This window comes from Quercus robur, chromosome 4 (genome assembly GCF_932294415.1).
Source record: "Quercus robur chromosome 4, dhQueRobu3.1, whole genome shotgun sequence".
Classification (NCBI taxonomy): domain Eukaryota; kingdom Viridiplantae; phylum Streptophyta; class Magnoliopsida; order Fagales; family Fagaceae; genus Quercus; species Quercus robur.
Window position 1 is genome coordinate 5928599 of NC_065537.1, and position 23701 is coordinate 5952299.

Here is a 23701-nt window from a genome sequence, read left to right on the forward strand (position 1 = left end):
TTTGCAATTAGAAGAAGGTTTCTATAAATTAAGTTTTAGTTTTGACTTCTAAAAGAGTTTGTTTTATGAGGTAACAGATTTGGACATGAACATTTTGGTCAGGAAATGGTTTCGCCTAACCTAAAGATTTAATTTTGACTCATTTTCTATTTGTTTATTTATTTACTAGGCTTTTAATCACAAGCTTTGCACGTGAGAAATTGAGCGTTTGATAGAAAAATAATAATAATAGTTGTGTGTTCAAAAGCTTTATACAATTATATAGGATGAAATAAGTAGTAATAATCCTTCAAATTTTTTTTAACATTATTCAAAGTGTGTAAAAAAAACAAAGCAAATATATATATACACACACACGGGAAAACAACAATAGACAAGATATAAGGATGGCACCTTTTCTTTTTCCTTTCTCGGACTTCTTGAGCAGAGGTGAAGCAAAACCTGGCCTAATTGTCTCCCAACCTTTATTTTATGGCAAACTAGAAGATGCTAGTAAGTAAGAGCAAGAGGCGTGCATTAAAAAAATCTAGTTAGATTTAAAATTATATTGGTTGAGTTAATTGCATATAATTTTTACTACAAAATGGATTATTTATATTACAAATAAATTAAAAATAATAACTTCATATCTTATGAACTTATTTACAAACTAACACAATCCAATCTCAAGTCTGTATAATTATAATGTTTTTATATATAACTAGCCGCGAACCTGTGCATTGCACATGATAATTATTTTTATGGTGATTTTATTAAATTTTTTTATATAATTTAAACTAATTTAATAAAGAGTAATGTATTTTGTAATTATTATTTTTATTTATTATAAGAATAATCATAAATGTAATATAGGAACAATCATAAATCATAAATTTAATAATTTTTATCGTACTAAAATGAAAAAAAATACAATTTTTCTCAAAAATTCAAAAGGCAAGTTAATGAAAAAATATTTTTTTTTATAAAGGTTACTTATAACATTTTGTGAATCATTAAAAAGAATATAAAATTTGGAAATTATTCTTTTAGTTTTAAACAAACTTTCTCAAACTTATTTTTTCTACCTACAATCCAAAACCCAGAAAAAAGTAACTAAAAAAATTAATAAAACTTAACTATGATTAATTGGACCAATGAGGAAAAAAATTTGTTGTTTATAATCTACTAAAGTTATTTTCTTTGCAGAAATTGTAATTTCGTCCACCCAAAACATATTATCAAATAAAAAATTATTAGCAAAATCTAAGAATTAAATTTCTATATATGCATTGTTATAAAATAATAATAATAATTAAAGTAAAATTGCGAAAGATAAAATTTGTCTCTCATCCAATAATTTTTGTTTAGTCAACCTTTATTTTTCTTTAAATAAATGGCATTATAGAGTACTTCTAATATAATTATTAAGAGTACTTTATCCACCACAAAGGATTAAAAAATAAACAAAAATGATTAAAGTCTCATAGTTTAACATCTAAATTAAGCACTATAAAAATCATGCTATCAAATTACAATAACTACCAAATTAAATTATCCAAATCATGCTATGTAGTAGAATAATATTAAATTTATATATGCTATATTTAATCCTTTATAATGCAATAGGATAACATTTAACCAAAAATAAAAACACACACACACACACACACAACAATTAAAAAAATAGATAAATAACTGAATCGCATTAACCTAAAATAGATTAAAGAATATAAAAAATTATCAATCTAAAGTGAAGATGCAAGAAAAATAAAAAATAAAAATCCACCCAAAAATTGTGTGTGTGTGTGTGTGTGTGTGTGTGTGAGAGAGAGAGAGAGAGAGAGAGAGAGATAGAAACACAAAAATTAAAAAAAACATAACCGAATCGCATTAACCTGAAGTAGATTAAAAAATAAAAGAAAATTATCAACCTAAAGCGAAGATGCATGAAAAAAAAAAATCCACCCAAAAATTTTTTGTGTGTGTGAGAGAGAGAGAGAGAGAGAGAGAGAGAGAGAACCTTTTTTTTTTTGTAAGGGAAAACTATACATAGAATCAAAGAGATAGTGACAAATTTATAGTAAGAGGGTGTGAATAAGAAGAGACAAAAATAGAAGAAGATGAAGAGAAAGATGAAGAATGATATTAATGTAGAAGGTAATGGGGAGATGAGAAGGTTAGGGAAGCAGAAAGCTGGTTGGAGAAGTATTGAGAGATGAAGAGGTAAGGGAGGGAGAAAGGTTGGAGAAGTGTAAATATGAAATAAAAAAATATTAAAAATAATTATAAAAAAATGGAAAGAAAAAAGATAATGATGTGGATGCTGACGTGGCTCAATATGAGTGCAGCAGCATTAAACGCTACGCTTCAGCTTTTAGTAATATATAGATTATATAAGTACACTTTTATACATATATACACATGAACATATAATATTATGTATACTTAAATCAATGATTGTACTCACAAGTTTGTTCATAAACACATTATTATGTTTGAGCTGACTTATTTAATAGTTGAGAGTACTTAAGCTTGAACTTGCTTCATTTACTAAATAAACAAACACAAACAAGAAATTTTCCAAATCGAGCTTGAACTGTTTATAAATTATATATAACTTGGTTCATCTACAGCCATAGTACATTTGTGTGTGCATTCAAATGCCTATGTATACATGTGAAAACAAATTATAAAAAAAACATATTTTTATCATGCTGAAGTTAAGTTTAGGTTAAAGTTTTTTGGTCCTTATTGATAGAAAATTTAAGATTCAATATATTAATTTCTTCCCTCTGCATATTTTAGTAGGAAGGATTAATTATCATCATCAATATATATATATATATATATATATATATATATATATGATAACTTGTTATTAGAAGTGGGAGAGGGGGGGATTTGAACCTTAGTTCTCCTCATAAAGGAGACCAGTTAGGCACTAAGCTACAAGGATCTTGAAATTATTATCTTCTTTTGTATGAAGAAATTGGACTAAAAAAGAAAAATAGAAGAAAAAATAGAAAAAGAAAAAAGTTGAAAACAGGGGGGGGGGGGGGATTGGACTAATCTTTACCATATGGGATAGTTTTAGCATGGTATTTCTTTCTCCTAAGAGTCTAAGACTTAAATTTGTGACCAAACTAATTTATGTACTCTCCAGGATGATGAGATGCAAAGCATTAGAAGTCTTATTAATTCTGCAATTCTAGATCAAGATGTGAAGGGTGGGTTGAGATGGCCCTTGGGGAAGGCATCTTCTGGAGGTAGATATTGTGTGGTGGGGGTTTGGCACACAATAGCTAAAGATTATAAAAGTTCATCATTGAGCCTGAAAGTGAGACATGCTGATCGATATGATTTTAGAACTTCAACTGGGGAAGCTACAAGGGAGATAAATCTGAAGCTGAAAAACATTGTCTCATTATTACAGGTAAGAAACTTATATAACTGAGATGCTTATTATAAGTGAATAAGGAGCTTAGTCCATGTAATCTAATTGAGGAACAAATGTCCAACTAGATTTGTTTTGTTACATTCTTTCGTGTAAGGACCATTCCATAACTTTACTTCAAATTAAATTTTGCCATCACATCATTAGATTATGTGTTCTATTTCATATGACTTAGATGTCATTTGCTATCAAATCCATAAATTCATACATTTAATGTTTTGTGATTTAGTTAAGTGTACTAGCATTTCATAGGAGTCCGACTTCAAAATTGCTTATGCTTCTGGTCTTTTGTTGCTTACTACAGCATATAGATACAAATTGTGATGAGTATCTTTTTCTCTTTCCTTTATTTCTTCATTATGTGTTATGAACTCCTCTTTCAATTTTCAGGATCAGGAGGTTGAGGTTAGTTCGGTTGCTGAGATGCTTAAAGACAACTTGAAATTGATATGGGATCATTTCTTATGCTGTGAACATTTTTTGACATGAAATAGCAAAAAAGGTGTTGAAAAGATAAAAACAGAAGGGACACCATCCGGAAAAGGGCAGTTTGAATATTTTTGATATGTTTATGGTGTATTTGCTTACATTTTATGGCAATTTTAAGGCAATGGGCATTGATTCAGGACTGTGGTTTTTAGTATAAGATGATATGTCATCTTGTATTGGTTAGAAAACTATTAAATCATAGGGTCTTGTTATCAATTATTATAAAAATCCAATAAACTTTGATAAAGAAAACAATTAAACCCACTTCCAAAGACACCAAATATAATCCAATTGAATATTAAACATAATTAGTTGCATTAATCTATGGGAGAAAACATTGGTATACTTTTGAAAGCTAGAAAGTATTCCAACATGACATAGGTTGAGTCCAACTCTAAGTGACAGAATGACCCCTTGTTAGTAGGATTTCGCACAATAACTTAGTTCGGTTCTACTCATTCAGTTTTTCAATCACCACTGCAGTCCAACAATCAATAGCAAAGACACATTTCACTCATAGTTAAAGCTACAAAATAGCATGCCCAAGTAAGGAGACAAAACCAAAGAGCTTTATTACCAACATTACAACAAATAAGTCCTAACAAAATAAATTGTTGTTGCCACCCAATTAGAGACCTCCCTAATTCATTCCAAAGTGCTAAATCTACTGATTGATCAACCTAGAAGGTAACATTATCCTCCTTTCCATGCACTCTTTAGATTAAGATATGTTGTCCACCAATTCCAACCATAATGGAGATGAGATCATTCATAGCAAACTAGTTGTCATATCTAAAACCTACTTAAAATTCCCAACATTTCTACAAGATTATGAAATTTGAGACAATCTATCAGCAAAAATTTAAAAAAGAAAACATTTAAAAAGTAATGGTATGTTCAAAGGACCTTGAACCTACGACTATCAGCAAATTCAAATCCAATTCAAAACTTCCTGCTCTATGAAATTGTGGATGGCATAAGCATATGGTCATGCCTACTGAAGTTTGGATTTTCAAAATTGGTGCTGACAAGTAATAGACTTTAAAAAAAAGTCCCCAGTCCACAAAGCTCCCACTTTCATGGGGTCTAGAAAAGGAGATTGGTAGGCAAATTTACTCCTAAATTTTTTTTTTTTTTTGGAGAGGCTGATTCTGGCCCAGTGACTAGTAACATACAAATGGACCAAAATCCTAATACTCACATATTATAACAAAATTAAATGATATGGCCTGCAACAATGGATTAGAACTAAAAATTTAAATCCATCAAGAAGCATGAGTAACTTAATTATCAGAGTGATAGAGATAGATTATGCAATGAAGTGATGAACATGTAAAGGCTTATTTTTATAATTTGTCTTACAATTGGAAGACCTCATCTTCCATATTGTAATTATGTGGAAGGAGGTTCCATTGGGTCTGTAACTTGTTGGTTTCATTTTTAACAATACATTTTAGGCCCAAATCCAAATCTTTGTATGGTTACTAGCTATTAATATTTTACTTGTCCACTGCCTTCTACAACTTTTTTGATTTTTTAAAAGAATAATTTTGGGAAACAACTTTTACCCTTAAAAGACATAGAATTTAGCAACAAATCAGATGATTAATTTCTTTCATCAATTCTACGTTTTCTTTGTGTTAGTTCCTATTCAAATTAGGTTGGTATCCAGTCCAATGAACGAGCATCCAAAGATGCAAATGAAACAATGCAACTTAAAAAGGAGACATACCTTGGCATCAAATGCAAAAGAAATCAAATGGAAACAGTGAAGAAGAAACTTCTTTCAAGGTTGTTTTTAGATGGAGGAATATTTCTTCCAAGTTCGATCAAGATGTTCTCATTTTCTTCGATGGTGGATGCTAATTGAAGTCAAAAGAATCATCATCATTGACAAAGTTCTGGGCCATTGAAGAATAACCCAAATCAAACCCATCACTAAAAGTTGAGCCAATTCCCAAATCTGGCAGACCCAAGTGTAAATCGGACCCATATGATGTCATATTATTTGGAAGCTCCATACTAGATGGCAAAGAAATGTGGCTTGTGTCATCAAGGACAAGGACTTGAGGAGGCTGATATTTTCTTACCATATGGTGACAGTCCATCAACATGAAAGCCCTTCAAAGGAGAGACAAACTCATTACTTGTTGTTTTAATACTTTATGAGCTGATTCATTTCTTTTCACAAGCATTTTATTAATTTTTATGAAATGCTATAAACTTTTTTGATAGGTATGAAATGCTATAAACTTTGATAAAGGAAATAATTAAATCCACTTCCAAAGACACCAGACATAATCCAATTGAATTTTGAAAAAAAACAAATGTATTGCATTAATTTTATGGAAGAGAAATGTTGTATACTTTTGCAAGACTTCCACAATTACATGGGCCGTAGTATAACTCAAAGTGATTGCATAAACCCTTGTCAATAGGATTTCGCACATCAACTTAGCTAGGTAGGATTTGGTAGTGTATTAATAATCTGACTTTTCTTTTTAAAAATTATAGTTGATTTTTCAAAGATAACTGGATTACATGTCATATGCTTTCTAATTATTAAAGCAAATCGAATAAACAAAAGTAATGAATAAATGGTCTAGAGCTTGCAAGATTTTAGAACATTGAACACTACATGATTCAGCTTGCCTTGATAGATCTAAGGCATTTTGTTCTTTAAGAGTTTAACTTAAAACACCTAAACCTATTTCAAATTTAATTTAATAGCATTACAATAGGAAAAACTAAAAGATTTACAAAAAAAAAAAAAAAGGAAAGCAAATATAGAAATTGTCAAAACAAAAAAGATGTAATTGCACAGAACAAAGAAATCTCAATGATCTTTAGCTTTTAGCAGTGGTGGTAATGCTCAAAAGCTGCTTGAAACAACTTGGCCTTCTAACCTTTTCTTTATCCCTTACTATCCCAGACTGATTATTCTTCAACAATTGTCAAAACAATGAATGAAAATTATTTTTAACTATAATGATTATACATAGGCATTGGGTTAAATTTAATGCATATAAGCAAACAACTATATTTACTAATGGCAGTATTCTAGAGAATTCTGAGTGCAAAACACTGCAGTCCAAAAGGTTTAGTTGTGTATCAGAGAGTTGCATCAATAGCAAGGAACTTTTAAGCTAGGAACTCATGGGTTCAGCGGGACAAACTCAATTCCTAAAATATATTCTTTGTATTATTTAAAAATATAAATGCTCTAAGAGAATGACAATGATTCATATGAATAAACATTTTTTTTTTTTTGGGTACAATGACACAAAGAACAAAAACAGCACTAGAATGATGATGACAACAATGAGGCTTCATGAGTACTCATTGAACCCATTGGAAATATGTCGGTAAAGTGATAACTTACTTCAAAAGCTGCCTGAAACAACTTGGCCTTCCAACCTTTACTTTTTCCCTTACTATCCCAGACTGATTATTCTTCAATCAACTGGCAAAACAACAAATGAAAATTATTTTTAACTGGATATACCCTTCCCCATGTAATTGGTTGTTTAGATGTTATGGTTCAAGTCAAAAATCCTTTTTTTTTTTTTTTTTCACTCAAAAGTTATCAAATTTATTTATAAAAAAATAAATAAATAAAAGGAAAGAAAAAAGACCCAAGAAAATTTTTATTCTTTTGGAGAAACAGGGCTAACTCTCTCATCCTGGTATCTTCTAGGAATAGAACATTCAAGAAAGCCTCTTTTTGACATCAATTATACCAATTCAAACTAACAACTATGCCTCCTTATCAATTATAATTTTTATATAGAAACAGAACTGAAAGTTTGGAATTTTATTAAGTCTTTAAAAATAAAAATAAAAAATCTATTGTCTAAAAATTATGATTTCCACACAGAAATCAAGAAACAAGCTATTGCTACAAGAGGAAAAATTCAAACATAAAAACAGGAAAACACAAAAAACCCAGAAATTAATATTACTTTTCTTCCCCTTTTCCATTGTTTTCCCATCACTCAAACACAAATTGAACACAAACCAAATATAAATTTAATATTAAAAAAAGAAAAAAAGAAACTGTGGGGTCACGTTTTTAGGCCAAGCCCAAAATGAATGGGACTTTAGACCTGTGAGCTCGATACAATGAATTTGTAGAGAGTGGACCAAAGAACTAGGCTTTAGCATATGAACAACGGTCATCATGGTACTATTTACGATCAGGTTGAGGCAGATCGGATTCTTCAGAGAGGATCGGTCCTTGCCACGGTCTAGGGAGCCTTTTCTTTTCGGTGCCTCTGGTGTGTTGGGGGTCCCCACCCTGCCCTTTCTGTCTCACTTTACTCCCTTTTTATAGTAGTTTCCTTCCTCTTGAATGGGGCCCCTAGGATAAGTACTTGTCCTATTAGCCCTTCCTTCCAGTTGTTGGGAGTAGTTGTAAGGACAGAGAGGTATGGCCGTATCAAGCACAAGGCACTGAATGTGATAATGACAGCCTTTCCTTTCAACACTTTCATTGTCCTTTTCTGCTTTAGTACTTTTCTCGCTCCGTGAGATGATAGGGAGTGTCACTACCGGTGGCAGGTTACCTCCTCCATCCTCGGCTACATTGTGCCGAGGAGGACTCTCCCCGCGGCCGAGGAGAGATTTTTCCCTTGGGCCGGGCCTTTGGCCCAATGTAGTCATCGACATAGGCCTACTGGTCTTTTACCCCACACAGAAACAGATAATTCACAAAGAGTATTGATTAACAGAAGAGTGAGGATGTGGATGGATGACGTTGTCAAGGTCGATGAGATAAAGAGAGAGAGAGGGACAGTCGGTTGAAGAGGAAAACAGAGAAAGAAATTATTTAAGGAAAGCTGAAACTGAACTTACAATTACCCAACAAGTGGACTTTTACTATTGATGATGCCATAAAAATCACCAGTGAGCTACACAATCCTCGCATGCTTGAAATAGCGACCTGCAAGAAGAAAGAAGTGACCTAACAGAGAGCACCAATGTGGTGCCGGCCAAATACCCTTCGAAGATCAAGTTAGAACTATTCTCAACTCTAGAGTGCTAGAGAGGGGTTAATTATGCATACCTTGATTTATGAGGGCATTGGGGCTTTTATAGTAGTAAAAGGTTAGCACCTCTTTCTTGGTGTAGAAGTCTTTTCCTTATAGGAATCTAGTAGTCCCAAACGTGAGGAACAAGACCTTTCCTTGTAGAGAAGATCTTCATTTATGCATGTATCTTCCAGAATCCTAGTCGCACTAGGATTCCATTTACCTTAGGATTCCATAGCGTGTGTCTCAAGTATTTTCCATCTAGGGTTTTTGCTGTATCTATCCATAATGGGCCTTTGCATAAGTTGGGCTTGCTCTTTATTGGCCCACGGACCTGGATCCGTCAGGCCCATTTAATAAGGCCCGTTAGGCTATATTTTTATCCCCTTCAACTATTATTACGAAACTTCTTATAAATTGAACTTACCAACAGAAGCCTACACTTCAATTAAAGGAATTTAGTTTTCTTTCGTTGATTTTGGTTGGGAGAAAAGTGAAAGTGATGACTCATTTGCTTTGTTAAAAAAATGAGAAGATATATATATATATATATATATATATATATATTTTTTTTTTATAATAGAAAATATTGTTTATATAAACATACTCACAACTCACAAGCCTTGCTCACACAACATAAGAAATATTTTTTTGGGACAAAATACCTTAGATGTTATTTCTTAAGTTTTTCATCTTAAAATTTATCAATGCGGTTACTTAATTAAAAAAATACACTTCCGTCCTAAGTGAAAAAATGCATTTGACAAAATTTTAAGAAAACAACCTAAGAAACAACACTTAAGTATGTACCTAAATCTTGTCCTTTTTCTATAAATGGTAAAGAATAAAAAAATTTCCAATATATATATATATATATATATATATTATAGGTAACATAAACCAAACCCATTTAACAATAATATCTCACAAACATATAAAATTAATTCAAGTGCAAATGAACAACTAAATAGGACTAAATTATCCAACCCCCCTACTCTTTTTTTTACTACATTTAACGTTTATATAAAAAAAAATTTAAGAAAGCAAAACAACCAGGAGTTTAAGAGTAGTAATAGAAAAACAAACATACAAAAGAACAAATTTACAGAAATTATTATCAATACTTACATCAAGAAGATTATAAGTTTTGACTTCAAAACACACCTAGCTAGGGAAGTTTTATAGTTAGCCTTAATCAAAAATTCGTAAAGCTAAGTCCATGTGAAATAGGATTGTTATGACATTGTACCAAAAAGAAGAAATACCTTCTCCAACACACACACACAAAAAAGATTTATATGTTTTCTTTCTCTTTTATCTAACCTGTTTTCTCTTTTTCTTTTTAATCTTATTTTATCTATGTCTAAACTTTTATATTAACATTACCTTTCCTAAACATGCTATACTAAAATTATATTTTCTCATTTATTAATTAGATTTCTTTATCCCATTTATATTTCTTTATACATTTCGTTTATTCATTTTTCAGCAATTTTTTTAATATTAGAATATGATGCAACAGATAACATAATTTTTGTTAATTTTAATTATCATGGGCCTCTAGTGCAAGATATCTTTCATTTCCTCTTAAAAAGTTGGTCTATTCCCAAGGTTCACTAGTACACCAATGGCCTCTTAATATTAAAAAAAAAAGAAAAAAAAAGTGATAAGATAGTGGCAGAGTGAACATAGATCAATGCTAATTATGTCATAATATTCAATAAAAAATCACATTATTTTATTTGTGATTATATTATGCTTTGTTACATAGGAGGAATGATTATAATTAATTGGCTTTCTTTTATTATCTTTTACTAGTTAAAGGCACGGTTTACTTAAAAAAAATATATGTAAATAAATTAAAAGATTCAAAACTATATTAATAATTAGTTAGTCACATTATAAAACATATTAATGTTATGACATATAATTAATACATACATTTGAGTAACTTTTTATGAGCACGGTGTGTAATATATAAATTTTACATATTAAAACATAAAATAATGATATACAATCAAAATAAATATGAAATTTATTTTAAATTATATACTTGAAACTTTTGCTAATAGAATTTTAGATGAAGTAAAATTTTTAATTTCTTATAGTTTAGAAAATAGATTGTTATTCATAATAAATTATTGGTAGAAGAGTTTGATCTACTTAACTATCTATTGTCACTATATTAATAATTAATGACAATTAACTATCTTTATGCATTTCGTAGTATAACCTATTACCAAAACACTTTAATTTTGAAAGGAAAAAATTGAAAAGGAATGGGCATTTTGAGGAGATAAAACATGGCATTTGACTTTCCTAATGCATAATGTAGACAAAGAAAGAATAAGTGTTAACCTTATGTGTGGAGTAAAGTTACTTGAGATGATTATATATGAGATCTTCACATGCTTTGTAACCAAATTGACAAACAAACTCTTCATAAGAGTGTCATTAAAAAGTAAAATAAATACTAAACTATAACTCTTAACTCATGAAAAAAAAAAAAAAAAAAAAAAAAAAAAAAAAACTGAAATTTGTAAACTTTTTCAAGTGCGTGGATTGAAAGTTTTAAAAGTAGATAAATTAACACTTAAATTAAAATTGATGAAAGAAAAACGTGTATTGACAAAATAAAAATTGTAGATAATTCTGTTAGGACATATGTGAATCATTTTAGGAACATATGTCAATTTAGAATTGGCTAATTCTTTGACAAAACATACTTTACTTGTAATTGGATAGATTTAAGATGTGTTTAATGCTTCAAGGAACGAGGTTTCAAGTTCAAGTGTTAAAGCCATGCAAATCTGTCTAAGAATTAAGTGACGAAGTGCTGGATTTTAAATCTTGACAGCTAGCTCAACAGATAGCATTTATCGAGGTTTAAAAGGCAGCCTTTGCCCAATGCTCGACAGCTGCTCGATAGATACCCTATCTATTGAGATTTAAGAAAATCAGTTTTTCAGATCTGATTTCACTCTAATCCGTGTATACATGTTTAAGCTTTCTTTTCTCACAACCCTAAACATATATAAGGATTATTTTAAGGGCCGTAAGAGATGATGCACTTAGATGAAAAGTTTTTTCACAAGCATATTGTGAACTGGAAACATATGCTCAAGTTCATTTTTCTCTTCAAGAAGCTACTGCGTTTGTATGCCGTAGGGTTTTGTAACCAAGGAGATTCGTGATCTTCATCGTGTGATGAACTGAAGAACTTTGCAGCCAACATCCTTCTGAAGTTGGTGTTAGTCACGTACTGAGATTCATGCAAAGGAGTAAGCCGCGTATTGAGATCCGCACATCGATTGGTTAGTCACGTACTGGAAGCCGTGCATTAAAAGGAGTAATTGTCACTACAAAACAAGTCCAATTGGGCATTGGGGTAAATGTTCAATTGTAGGTTGGTATGAGGTACTAGGACTCCTTTACTTGTAACCGCTTGTTGTGATAATAGTAGATTCTCGAGAGTGATGACCTTAAATTCACCCGATGGGATTTTGCCTCGGTGGTTTTCCCCATTCATAAATAAATCACACATGTCAAATTTATTTTCCGCTGCATTTAGTTTAATTGGTGATTTGTTTGTGCTACCACGTTTATTGCATGCTAATTGAAATTAATTAATGAACTTGGCTAATTAATTGGTTAAGTCATCACTAGGGGTCAATACATTCTTGGCCTATCAAATTTATATAGTGATGAAGAGGAAAAAAAGTTGATATCAACAATTAAGCATTTGTATCTATCCAAAAATTAATGTAGCAATAGTTTAAAAGTTGTAAACTTACTGGATTTAGTTGAAATTGCACATTAGTGGAAATAGAACTTTATATTGTTAAAATTTTAGCTAATAGAGTTTAATCTCAAGCAAACTATCTTCATAAGAGTTTCATTAAAAAGTAAAACCAATACTAAACTTAAACTCTCTTAATTCAAGGGAAATAAAAAGTGAATTCGTAAAACTTGAACCTTTTCAAGTTTCTAAGCACGATTGATGAAGATAAATAAAATAATATATTTATCTAAAAAATCATAATAATAGAAAATTTAATGATTGATAAAAATCATGTCTAACCATATTTAATGAACAGTTAATATGAACAAAAATATAATGTTAGTCTAATTTGTGGAGGTGTAAAGCTGAAATCTAAATCTTTAAAACATCATGATATTGCTTAATTATTCTCCTTTTTATTAATTAAAATTATACTACTCAAGAAAATTAATTTAATCTAATAACGCACATATAAACATAACATAAATACAAATGAAACCCTTGTTGTAGGAGAGAATACAAAATTTGATAATTCTTTAATAATTAATAGATAAAGCGTATATATTTATAGAGGTTTATATAATGGATTTTATGGATTTAAAATTGCATTTATGACTCATAAGCAAAACTTAAAAAAACAAAAAAAACAAAAACACAAAAACAAAGTAGAGAAATACATACCTGAAATAGTTTGGATTGTAGGTTTGATAAAGACTTCTACTATGGATTTCAAAAACATCAAATAGCCTAAGTAATAAGGAAAAAAAAAAAAAAAAAAAAAAAAAAAAAAAAAAAAAAAAAAAAAAAAACAAACAAACAAACAAAGGAGAGTTAGATTTCTAAACAACATAAAAATTGTAAGAGAATGAGAATTGTTGATAATGGGGAGAAAAGAAGAAGAGGAAGAAGTTTTGCCTAAGAATATATAAGAATACACGGTAAAACAATATATATATATATATATATATATAGAGAGAGAGAGAGAGAGAGAATTTTGAATTGTGAGGAAATTAGATTTCTAATCATTCTAGAAATTATAAGAGAAGAATAATTAACTTAGGATGTATGTTTATCCAAAAAAAAAAAAGTCATATAGATTGAATAAAAAAAATTAGAAGTAATTATCTATAAAAAAAATGTCAAATAGATTGATTACATTGAATATGTAGTTGAATATGTTGCTTTTTTTATTCATGTACTATGTTGTTTTTTTCACACGTAGTAATATAATTTAAATAAAAATAAAGGATTAGATGAAGATAGTTGCAGATTTTTTAATTTTATTTTTACATGTATTATGTTGTTTTTTTTACATGTGATAATATAATTTAAATAAAAAAATGATTAGATGAAGAGTTTGAATTGTAATTAAATTAATATTTTTATCAACTTAGAAATTATAGGAGAAGAAAATAAGAACAAATTTTTTTTTTAAATCTAATTTTTTTTTTTTTTTTTTTTATAATTTGGTAAAGCCACTTGGCATAACTATGGCTTCTAAACCCAACTTTTATTATATAGTATATGATATTAACTTGTGTGTAGCTTTGTACATATGCACGGGTAAAATTATTAAACGGTTCAAATTATACACTTTTTTAGAAGAAGTTCAAATTATATGTGGTATTAGCTTTTTTTTTTTTTTTTTTTTTTTTTTAAACCATACATTACACGTGACTGTTTAAATATATATATATATATATATATATATATATATTAAATTAAATTCAAATTTTATCTTATATTTAAATTCTCTATTAAAATCTTGGCTTATCATATTTTTTAATTGAATTTTAAATTTTTATTCCATAATTAAATTCCCCTTTATATATGATTATATTTTTTATAGTTTATTTATATTCAATTCTTCATTTTTTACACTAAATTAATTCATTTGGCACAAAAATTAAAAAAAAAAAAAACTTAGATTAGATAAATATATGTCGCAAAATTAAACTCCAATTGAAATCCGATTTTTACATTGAATTAACTCACTTTGCACAAAAAATAAAAAAACTTAAATTAAATGGGACATGTGGCGCAAAATTAGACTCTAATTAAATTCTAATTTGAAATCTAATTAGATTTTCTCCAGTTTTACCTATTAATATATATATATATATATAGATAATTCATAAATCTTAATAAAGATTTTATTAGTTAATTTAACTAATTTCATTCAAAAAATCAGATTCTTAGCTATAGTTAATTGGCCACTTGAATATTTTAGTATTTTAATCACTTTTGCTTCAAAATTACAGGGGCTTTGTTGAGTAATATTTCAAAGGCAAGAAGAAAGGTACCTAAGCTCCCCCCCCCCCCCCCCCCCTTTTTTTGCTTTTGTTTTCATCTTTCCATTTTTTTTTCTTTTTTTTTTGAATGAAATTTGTTAAATTCCGTTTTTTTTTTCTTTTTTGAAACATAAATATTAGATTGAAAAGGAAAGTGGATTACTTTCACCATCATGATTCTCTTTCATAACTTTATAATAAGATCATTATTGTTGTTGTCAAAAAAAATTAAGAAATAAAAAATAAAAAATGAGAATAAAAAAGAAGAAAAAGAAGAAGGAAGAAGGAATCTATGTGCTTTAAGAAATATTATCATCTCCTGTATTCAAAGACACTAAGAAAAAAAATAAAGGAAAAAGGAAAAAAAATTAAAAAGTAATCTATGCTCTTTAAGAAATCTTTCCATCTCTTCAATTCATTTCTAATAACCAAGAAAAGAAGAAATAAAATCTAGACAAAGACACTTTGAAGAGGTACACTTTTGTTCTTTTTCGTAGCATCTGAATTATTTTTTAAAATAACTATCCCCTGAATTGAATGTTATATTTTGTGTGCCTTAATCGTGTCAAATATTGCTATTAAAATTTATTACATCTAGTAAGCATAAAATGTCAATTTTTCCATTATATTTTAGTTCATCATCACTTTGTGTCCTAAAAAAATAAAATGGTGATTGTGTGTGTGTATATATTGTAAAATGGTGTTTGTGTGTGTGTGTATATATATTAAATGTAAAGGGAGGTAAAATATATATATATATATATATATATATATATATATATATATATTAGCAAAATATACTTTGAAAAGTCAGAGTCATTGCTGACTCCCTCGGTCCCTACTCCCTCAAACTAGGAGGAAACAAAATGTTTGAGACCCAAAGGCACACTCGGCCCAACCAAGAGCAGTCCCTTATAATCACCCCAATACTGCCAAGGCCATGAAAGCCCTCCAACAAAAAAACCACCCCATCCAGCCACAACTTGATAAAGCCTTGATTAGCACCAAAAAAAAGGTTGCTGAAACCTTTAGCAATCTATTATAATTTTTATGTTGACTAATTCCAAGATGGAAGTTTCATTTTAATGGTTTAAGAATTTATATTTCTTATGCAATCTATAGAATCCCTTCTATTTTGGCAAGAATTTACATTTTCTAGCGCCAGCAACTCCCTGTACATATGGGATTGCTTGCCAGACCAATTGGACTTAGTGAATTCTCTTTTACTAACCATACATGCCCATAGCTCTTGTCCATCTTTTCAAAATAAGAAGAGTCTAGCATACTCTTGAGCCCATGTGTATCTTTTCACCAGGCATCTACCTGCATTGATATGGTTGTGTTCCATGTAAACCAATTTGCACCAAAATTTTTGATAATCTGATATGGCTAAGCTATCTTGAAAACTTAGAAGGAAAGTGGATAGAAAATCTCGGACATGTTGGGTTATTGAGGAGTAAGGCAAGAACATAAACATTATACAAAGTCTAACAACTACATTAGCTTAAACTGAAGCAGCATTTGAAACTAATTTAACTATCCATTCCAGTACCCTATATTTACGTATTTAAGTATGTTACCAAAATTCCTCCTTAATACCCATATATCTTCAAAAACAGGTTCCAGTCTCCAATATATGCAATCATCTTTGAGGAGCTTTTGCAAATGTTTTTTTTCTCCATCAGCACAATGACACTGTGAATCATTTCTCTTGACTGCCATCTTCTAATACTTCCATGCAGTTAAACATTCACTTTCAGTTAAATTCTACAATGAATTTAGGTTGAACTTGAACATACAGCCTTCAAAATCAAACTTGCTCCTAAAAACCATATAAATCATAAAATATCCACTGCCACAGCCACAATAACTGCATTATGAGATTTATTTTCCGACAGAACATTCAACCATCATTCTAATCACACCCTCTTTGATTGGGGTTGCTAAGAATCAAACCAAAGTGCTCATGCAATTTGACAAGAGAAAAACAAATATGACACTTAAAAAGCATTATTAGTTTCTTCATATTAGCGTGGAGCCAATGAGGCATTGACAACTGGAAAGGACCAACAGCTATCAAGCGAAAACTATCAAATTAATGAAAGGGCGTCACTCTACTGTCGTGGCATTTAATTAGTAAAAACAGTGCCGTTTAAAGAAAGCAGAATCATCAACAACTATTGTACTATTCTATTCAACAACTGTGTTATCGAAGCTAAAGTTCATAAAGAAGTTAGGAGCAATGGTTGCTGGAGATTGAGGCTCTGTCAGAAGACGTCTGAACTCCTCTCCGGACACGAAACATCTGTCAACTGGTTCCTAAACATCTGAATGTCCTTCATCAGCTCGATCTGCCACCTCTGTGTTATTTCTATTCCACCCTCCCTAGTCCAGCTCAAACAACCAAAAATGGACCCATCTTTATGTTTACAATCAAAACTGAATGAATCCCCTCCATTTTGTTCTTCTACCCTTGCAGCTCTCCTCAAGCAGGATTGGTTGCCAGTTGGAAGATTCTATAAAGGTCTGGACTTTGCTTATTTTACTACTGTGGATGCAATCCTTTAGTTCTTAACTGTTAGCTACCTTGCACATAGAAATCAAGTTTTTACTATGCATGACCACATTTGTGGCAGGGAAAGGATCTCCCTTGCCTTGTTCCTACAAGACCAAATAGACCATAAAATAAAGACAAACGATACCTAGAAGAACTTAAGTTCTTTAAATTTCCATTGATCAGCCAGCTCTTGATCCATGCCTGAATTTAGTAGGCTGAATGAAATCAGTTCTAATGGACAGATCAAACCAAAAAAAAAAAGCCTGTTAACAATTCCAAACAAACAAAACCCCTTTGCATACTTTAACATAAAGCAAACCATATTATATGGAAAGGACAAGAAGGAAATATATAAGAATTAGAACTCTAGTTTATTCAGTTTGAACTACCCGTCAATGTGTCATGCCTGTACTAATGAGCTTGTACTTATGGACTTTTAAATAAGGACAACCCAGAAACCTAGTTCTGAATGTAAGAAAAGAACATGGGATAGAACAATAAATCTATATACCTTTGGCAGTAAAAGCTTCCAGTTTCAATGTTTACTTGCTTTCCAACACATGATTTCTACTGCATTCAAAACACCACAAAGTTCTTTGTCTTGCCTTTCTTTTTTCGTACATTTTGAAACGAAGGAACCAAAACAACACAAGCATCAAAGAGTATAAGATTCAAAGTTTGCTGCATGTTATCCAAGCTAATGTTCATAAAGAATTTAGGGGCAAGGGTTGCTAGGGATCAAAACATTTGTAAACTGTTCAATGTCCTTCACCACAGCCTTTCAATTGACCAACTCTGCCACCTATTTGTAAATTCTCATAATACTAACAAAGAGAAATCTCAAAGCTTGAAGATGCTATGAAGAAAATGCAGGACAAACTAGAAGATGCTATGTAATAGCCAATAGGGAACATTTGGAAAGCTGGAATATATATTTTTGTTGTTTAGTTTATATGTATCATTCTCATGACCCCATTTCTGATTTTTCCTTCATTTTTTTTTTTTTTAAATTGATTTTTTAAATACAAAAACATACACATTTTATTAAGAAGATGCTGTCATTTCGACCATCCAAATGGTTTGAAGTTAGAGAATGTATGGTATGTCAAGGAGGCTTTCCTGGAGTTTCTAGATCAATAATAGATTCTTTTGCTTATCAATTTATATGTAAATAGCATTCATTTTACAATGCTATGAAAAGGTACAAAGTCACTTTTCTTGGTGTTAGGACTTAGGAGCTTCAATATCTACATTAAGCTTCTGTTCATGTATAATATGTAATGGCTTGCATGCATGCACATACAGTTAATGGAATTTAATCATGAAAATCTATGGCAATATCTACCAGAGGCAGCGCCATGTTTAATTTGTGAATATCCAGAAAAAGATTAAAAAGGAAGAAAAAGCTCAGCTGAAACAACCGGCCATGGATATGCACCTTCTCTATTTTTTTCAAAAGAAGCTTGGATCCCCTACATTTCCTTCTCTCTAAAGGTCTACACTTGCTTATCTTGCTACTATCAAGACTTTTCTTTGTTTTTTGAACTGTAAGTTACCCTGCACATTGAAATCAAACTTTTACAATACAAGACCACATTAATGGCAGAGAAAGGCTCTTTCTTCAAGGTTTTCCTTGTTCCTGCAAGTCCAAATATACCATAAAATAGAGAAAAAGGACAATGAGAAGTGCTTTAAGATCCCCAAAACTCCCTCCCTTCGTCCAGCTCTTCATCCATGCCTGAATCAGGTAAGGCTGAATGAAATTAGTTCTAATGTACAGATCAAACCAAACCAGATTTCTCCAGATAAAAAGAAAAAGACAAAGAAAAATAAAAAAATTCTTTCAGTATCTTTGACTCAAAGGACCAAGTCCTCAAATGCCTTCTCAATTCTGCCATCACAAGAAGAAAATTCATATTATAACAATCATTTTAGAAGGTAATTGTAACCTACATAATTGGTTCCAAAGCTCAAGGTCTTCACTTATGGATGTGCCAGTAAAGATTAATAAAGGGCCTTCCAACTTGGTTTCGACAATTTCTAGTATGCAGCAACCATTATCCTTTTTCAACCAAATAAGCCCTAGATTTGGAATGAGGCCTTACGAGCTTGTCAGCAACACAAACAAGAATTTGTAAAATTCTCTCATAATCATTTTGGCTATAGAGTTTTCAAACTAATTCAGAATTCCACCTGAAAGTATCTTTGATTTGCCACAACATGTACAAAAGCTAAGCAATTTCATTTGACATGCCTTTGCCTTTGGGTACATACAATAAAATAAAAACCCTATATATATACTTGGATGTCTATGAAGGTGTATTATCAATTCACTATGAAATGTATTTCATCAGGCTAAAATGACAGAACAACAATGAAAATGTGACAAAACATAAATTTAGACTTAATGCACCAACAACGATAACAAGTAGCGTAGGGTTTACAAATCTAAGCAGGCTACCTTCTCCAATTTTCAACCTTGTCTACGCAATTGTTTGCCTGCATGAGTCTAATTACTAAAAAGACAAACATGTGAACTGAGTATGGATGGTTTCCCTTGGTAATGATTTGAAATAAGTCAGGAAAATTTCAAGAATATCAAGACCCCAAAGCACAAAAGTCATATGGTAAAAATTTCCATAATTAACGAGCAATGTTATGTATAAAATGAGTTTAAACTGTTAATATTATAGATCAACGGGGCAATGCAAGTGATAGGCTGATACCAGCCTTTCCATTAAGAATCGACATTACATATATTTTATTAAATTCCTGAATGTCGGAAAAAAAAAAAAAAAAAGAAATTAGGTGGAATCCAAATAAAGAAAAGAACAAAAAATCTAATTTACTAAAAGATGTGTCACTTTTAAGTGAGATTCAAATATTATTAAGATCTCACCCATGCCTTTGCACAAGCGTCACATGTGATGATGGGGTGTAAGACGTTTTCCTAACATTGGAAAACAATGGAAGCACATGGCTAAGGCCACTTTGGAACAATAAGTGTTCAATACTATCTATTATTCACAGTATTTGTCAATTTCCATTAGTGACATTGCTACCTTTTTGAACTTCTTCTTCAATCGCAATTATTAATTCATGGTGCGTATCTCTTGCATCTTCACCATTTGTTGATGACAGTGAGTAACATTATTAACTTTACGAATTTTTTCCTCAATCACAATCATAAATTCATGGAATTCTCCTTTATTCAACTTGAAAAACCTGTCATGCAAACAAAATGAGGCTGCGCTTGTGGAAGGCAGTGATGAGGGTGGGGAGGGATTCAGAGGTTGCATACTCTACAGATCAAAGTACTAGAATCCTTAGATTTGGGAAACTATTGGGAAACTAGAAGCAGAAGGAGGGTTGAGAAAAATTATTACCTACCAAACTCAAAGACACCAACATTGTAGAAAAGAAGACACAGAAAGGCAGCCCCACCAAAGGTTAGACCGAGCTTTACCAAAACATGTGGAATTGTGGGAAGACATTTGGTGAAGCAACAGATGTACAATAGGCATAGGGTACAGGATTGGAAACGGCATAGTGAAGAGTCCAAATTCTAGACATTATATCCACAAAACTAAGATTTTGATCCTACCACCCAAAGTATGGGCCCAAGTCAAGAATGGGGACAAGAGTTCAGAGATGCCCCCACCCGCTTGACAGAACACTTGGGTTAGTATCACTGAGGTCATTTTTTCAAGCAAAGGAGAGGAAACTCTGCAAGACCTCACTCTCGAATTTCTCTGCCTCTCTCTCCTCTCTGCACTCGTGGCTTCTCTCTCCTTTCCACACATTTTGCTACTGATTCCAAGCTCTGACTCAGTGTGTGTGTGTGTGTGTTTCACTTTGTGGAGTTTCTATGCTTAATGAAAATTTGAGGGAGTGAGAAGTATTGTTTTAAACGGAAGAAAACAACAATAAACCAGTACAACAAGAAGCTTTTTGTTGCATTTCTTTGTTTGTTCTAGTCAAATTGCTAGGAGTCTCATTGACAACTCTAATCAAATATATGGTGGGCAATCCATTAATATTTGTACACATGAAAAAGAAGAAAGACAGTGACTTACAGAGAAAAAAGTTGATTAACCTTCAATCACCTAGCTCTTCAGCACATTCCTTGTTCTCACTTGATTCCTCACAGTTAGAGTTACCCTCACCTATAAATTTTGTGACTCTTTCAATCCTTTTTTGGTGAGGTTCGTAATTAGAGCTTCCAGCCCCATCATAGTCATCACGAGTTCGCTTGGCTTTGTAACCTTCCGCCGCCGCCGCCGCCGCCGCCGTCGAATCGTCGAAATTAAGACCTTCGAAAATACAATTGTTTTTCTTGTATAACATTCGCAACCCGCACTTCTTTACCATTATTACTGGGACCTTCGAAAATACAATTGATTCCTCGGATTCAATTTTAATTCCAATCTGACTGAATCCATTTGCATCGCATTCGCACAATGATTTCTTCATTTCTTCCTCCCCGTAGTCTTGAGGATGAAAATAAAGTAGCCAAGTGTGATCCGATAAAGGAACAAATTTGTGCGTGGCTGGTGCGCGAGTCATTTGTTTTCCATTGACTCTCAACCAACAGGTAAGTGAACCTTCTTCGGGGATTTGGTGATGTGGATGAGAACAAAATACAGCGCAAACAGCAATCCCGATCCACTCATTACACAAAAGAGAATTAGGTTCTTGAATACTAACCTCATCCCCAATACTTTGATGCGTAAACCAGTTTGGAATTTCACTTCCAGTGATAACACTGTTATATCTGTAGGAATGGGTATCAGAGCGAGGGCACCGAAGGGAGCTTATTATCGCTGCAAAAAACTGCAATCCATTGTCAATGTAGCCTTGATTCTCAGCCAATTTACTGCAATTTTTAAGGTAGAGGAAACGCCCAAATGGAGAATTTGGTGGTGATTGATCTGGTAGCGTTTCTAGTGAGGTACAACCCTCTCCCCAAATATAATAAATATTTAATGGAAGCTTTGGCAATGATAGAAGACTCGTACAATTGTTCACATCCAACCTACACAACCTAGATAGTTGAGCGATGTTTTCCGGAAGGCAACTAAAATTATTGCCGCTTAGACATAAATATTGTAAAGAGAATAAGCGACAAATATCATTGGGGATTGCATTGAGATTGCAATAACTTAGATCCAGATCGGTCAAAGAACACAAACCCCATAAAGAAGTCGTTAACAAGCCCATGCGATTGGGACTTCTCGGCTTAAATCCACCCAAAGCTAGTGTTTTAAGAGTTTGAAAAAGAGTATTGGAATAAGCCATAAGTCCTGTGGCAGTTCCACTCACATCAACCTCTTCTACCCCTTTCTCAGTCACCAAGTTTTCTAGTAGTTTTGAGCATCCAGAAAGATTGAGATCTTCGAGCCACTTCATATTTAAAAAGGTGCTAGGAAGAGACATTAGATTTTTGCAATCTTTTAAATCCAATGAAGCAAGGCCAGTCAAATTCCCAATTGATGTGGGTAATTTTGTAATAGCAGTGCCATCTAAGTAAAGTTTTGATACATTTCTCATATTTTCTCCAAACTCTGGAATTCTTTTTAAATTTGAGCAACCAGAAAGAATAAGGATCTCAAGAAACTCCATTTCAAACTTGCTTGGAAGACTTCTGAGGTTTTTGCAATCTGTTAGATTCAATGAAGCAAGGCTAGTCAAATTCCCAATTGATGTGGTTAATTTTGTAATAGTAGTGCCATCTAAGCAAAGCCTTGATACACTTTCCATATTTTCTCCAAACTCCGGAATTCTTTGTAAATTTGAACAACCAGAAAGAATAAGGATCTCAAGAGACTCCATTTCAAACTTGCTTGGAAGCCTTCTGAGGTTTTTGCAACCTTTTAGGTTAAGAAAAGTGAGCTTTTGATGAACTCCAATTGATGGGTGCAAGGAACGTAAATTTATACAACCCTCAAGATCCAATTTCTCAAGATTTGGGATTTCATTGAAGTCAGGAGTTTCAATCAATTTTAGTGATTTCTTCAATTTGATGAACTTCAAACTATCAAAAGACTGTAAAAATCCAAAAAGGAAAATAAAAAAATTAGCTTCTACAAAATCATACGGTTTAATGAAAACTTAAAATTA

The 23701-nt window shown here is 31.5% G+C and overlaps 3 protein-coding genes across 29 annotated transcripts in view; 1 reads left to right on the forward strand and 2 right to left on the reverse strand.

The window, feature by feature from the left end:
- Positions 1 to 3140: 3140 nt before the first annotated feature.
- On the forward strand, positions 3141 to 4025 carry LOC126720446 (uncharacterized). Its single transcript, XM_050422963.1, has 2 exons — positions 3141 to 3412; positions 3824 to 4025. The coding sequence occupies exons 1-2, from the start codon at positions 3152 to 3154 to the stop codon at positions 3920 to 3922; spliced, it is 360 nt and encodes a 119-aa protein (XP_050278920.1). The 5' UTR covers positions 3141 to 3151; the 3' UTR covers positions 3923 to 4025.
- Positions 4026 to 17087: 13062 nt separating this feature from the next.
- LOC126720422 (TMV resistance protein N-like) overlaps positions 17088 to 23701 on the reverse strand; it is a 74598-nt gene continuing 67984 nt past the window's right edge. For 21 of the 27 annotated variants that reach the window (XM_050422869.1, XM_050422870.1, XM_050422889.1 and 18 more), the window contains 4 exons: positions 21658 to 23626; positions 19020 to 19319; positions 17727 to 17782; positions 17088 to 17610 (listed from right to left, as the gene is read on the reverse strand). In XM_050422869.1, the coding sequence (XP_050278826.1) occupies positions 21680 to 23626 (1947 nt within the window). In that variant the 3' untranslated portion in view covers positions 17088 to 17610; positions 17727 to 17782; positions 19020 to 19319; positions 21658 to 21679. Of the gene's footprint in view, positions 17611 to 17726; positions 17813 to 19019; positions 19335 to 21657; positions 23627 to 23701 lie in introns of those variants that run through there. The other 6 variants (XM_050422890.1, XM_050422866.1, XM_050422873.1 and 3 more) reach the window with 6 other exon arrangements.
- The window catches only part of LOC126720430 (TMV resistance protein N-like), a 65676-nt gene continuing 63674 nt past the window's right edge, over positions 21700 to 23701 (reverse strand). The window contains exon 7 of the mRNA XM_050422910.1: positions 21700 to 21846. The gene's annotated coding sequence lies outside the window, so the exon portion shown is untranslated. The remainder of the gene's footprint in view (positions 21847 to 23701) is intronic.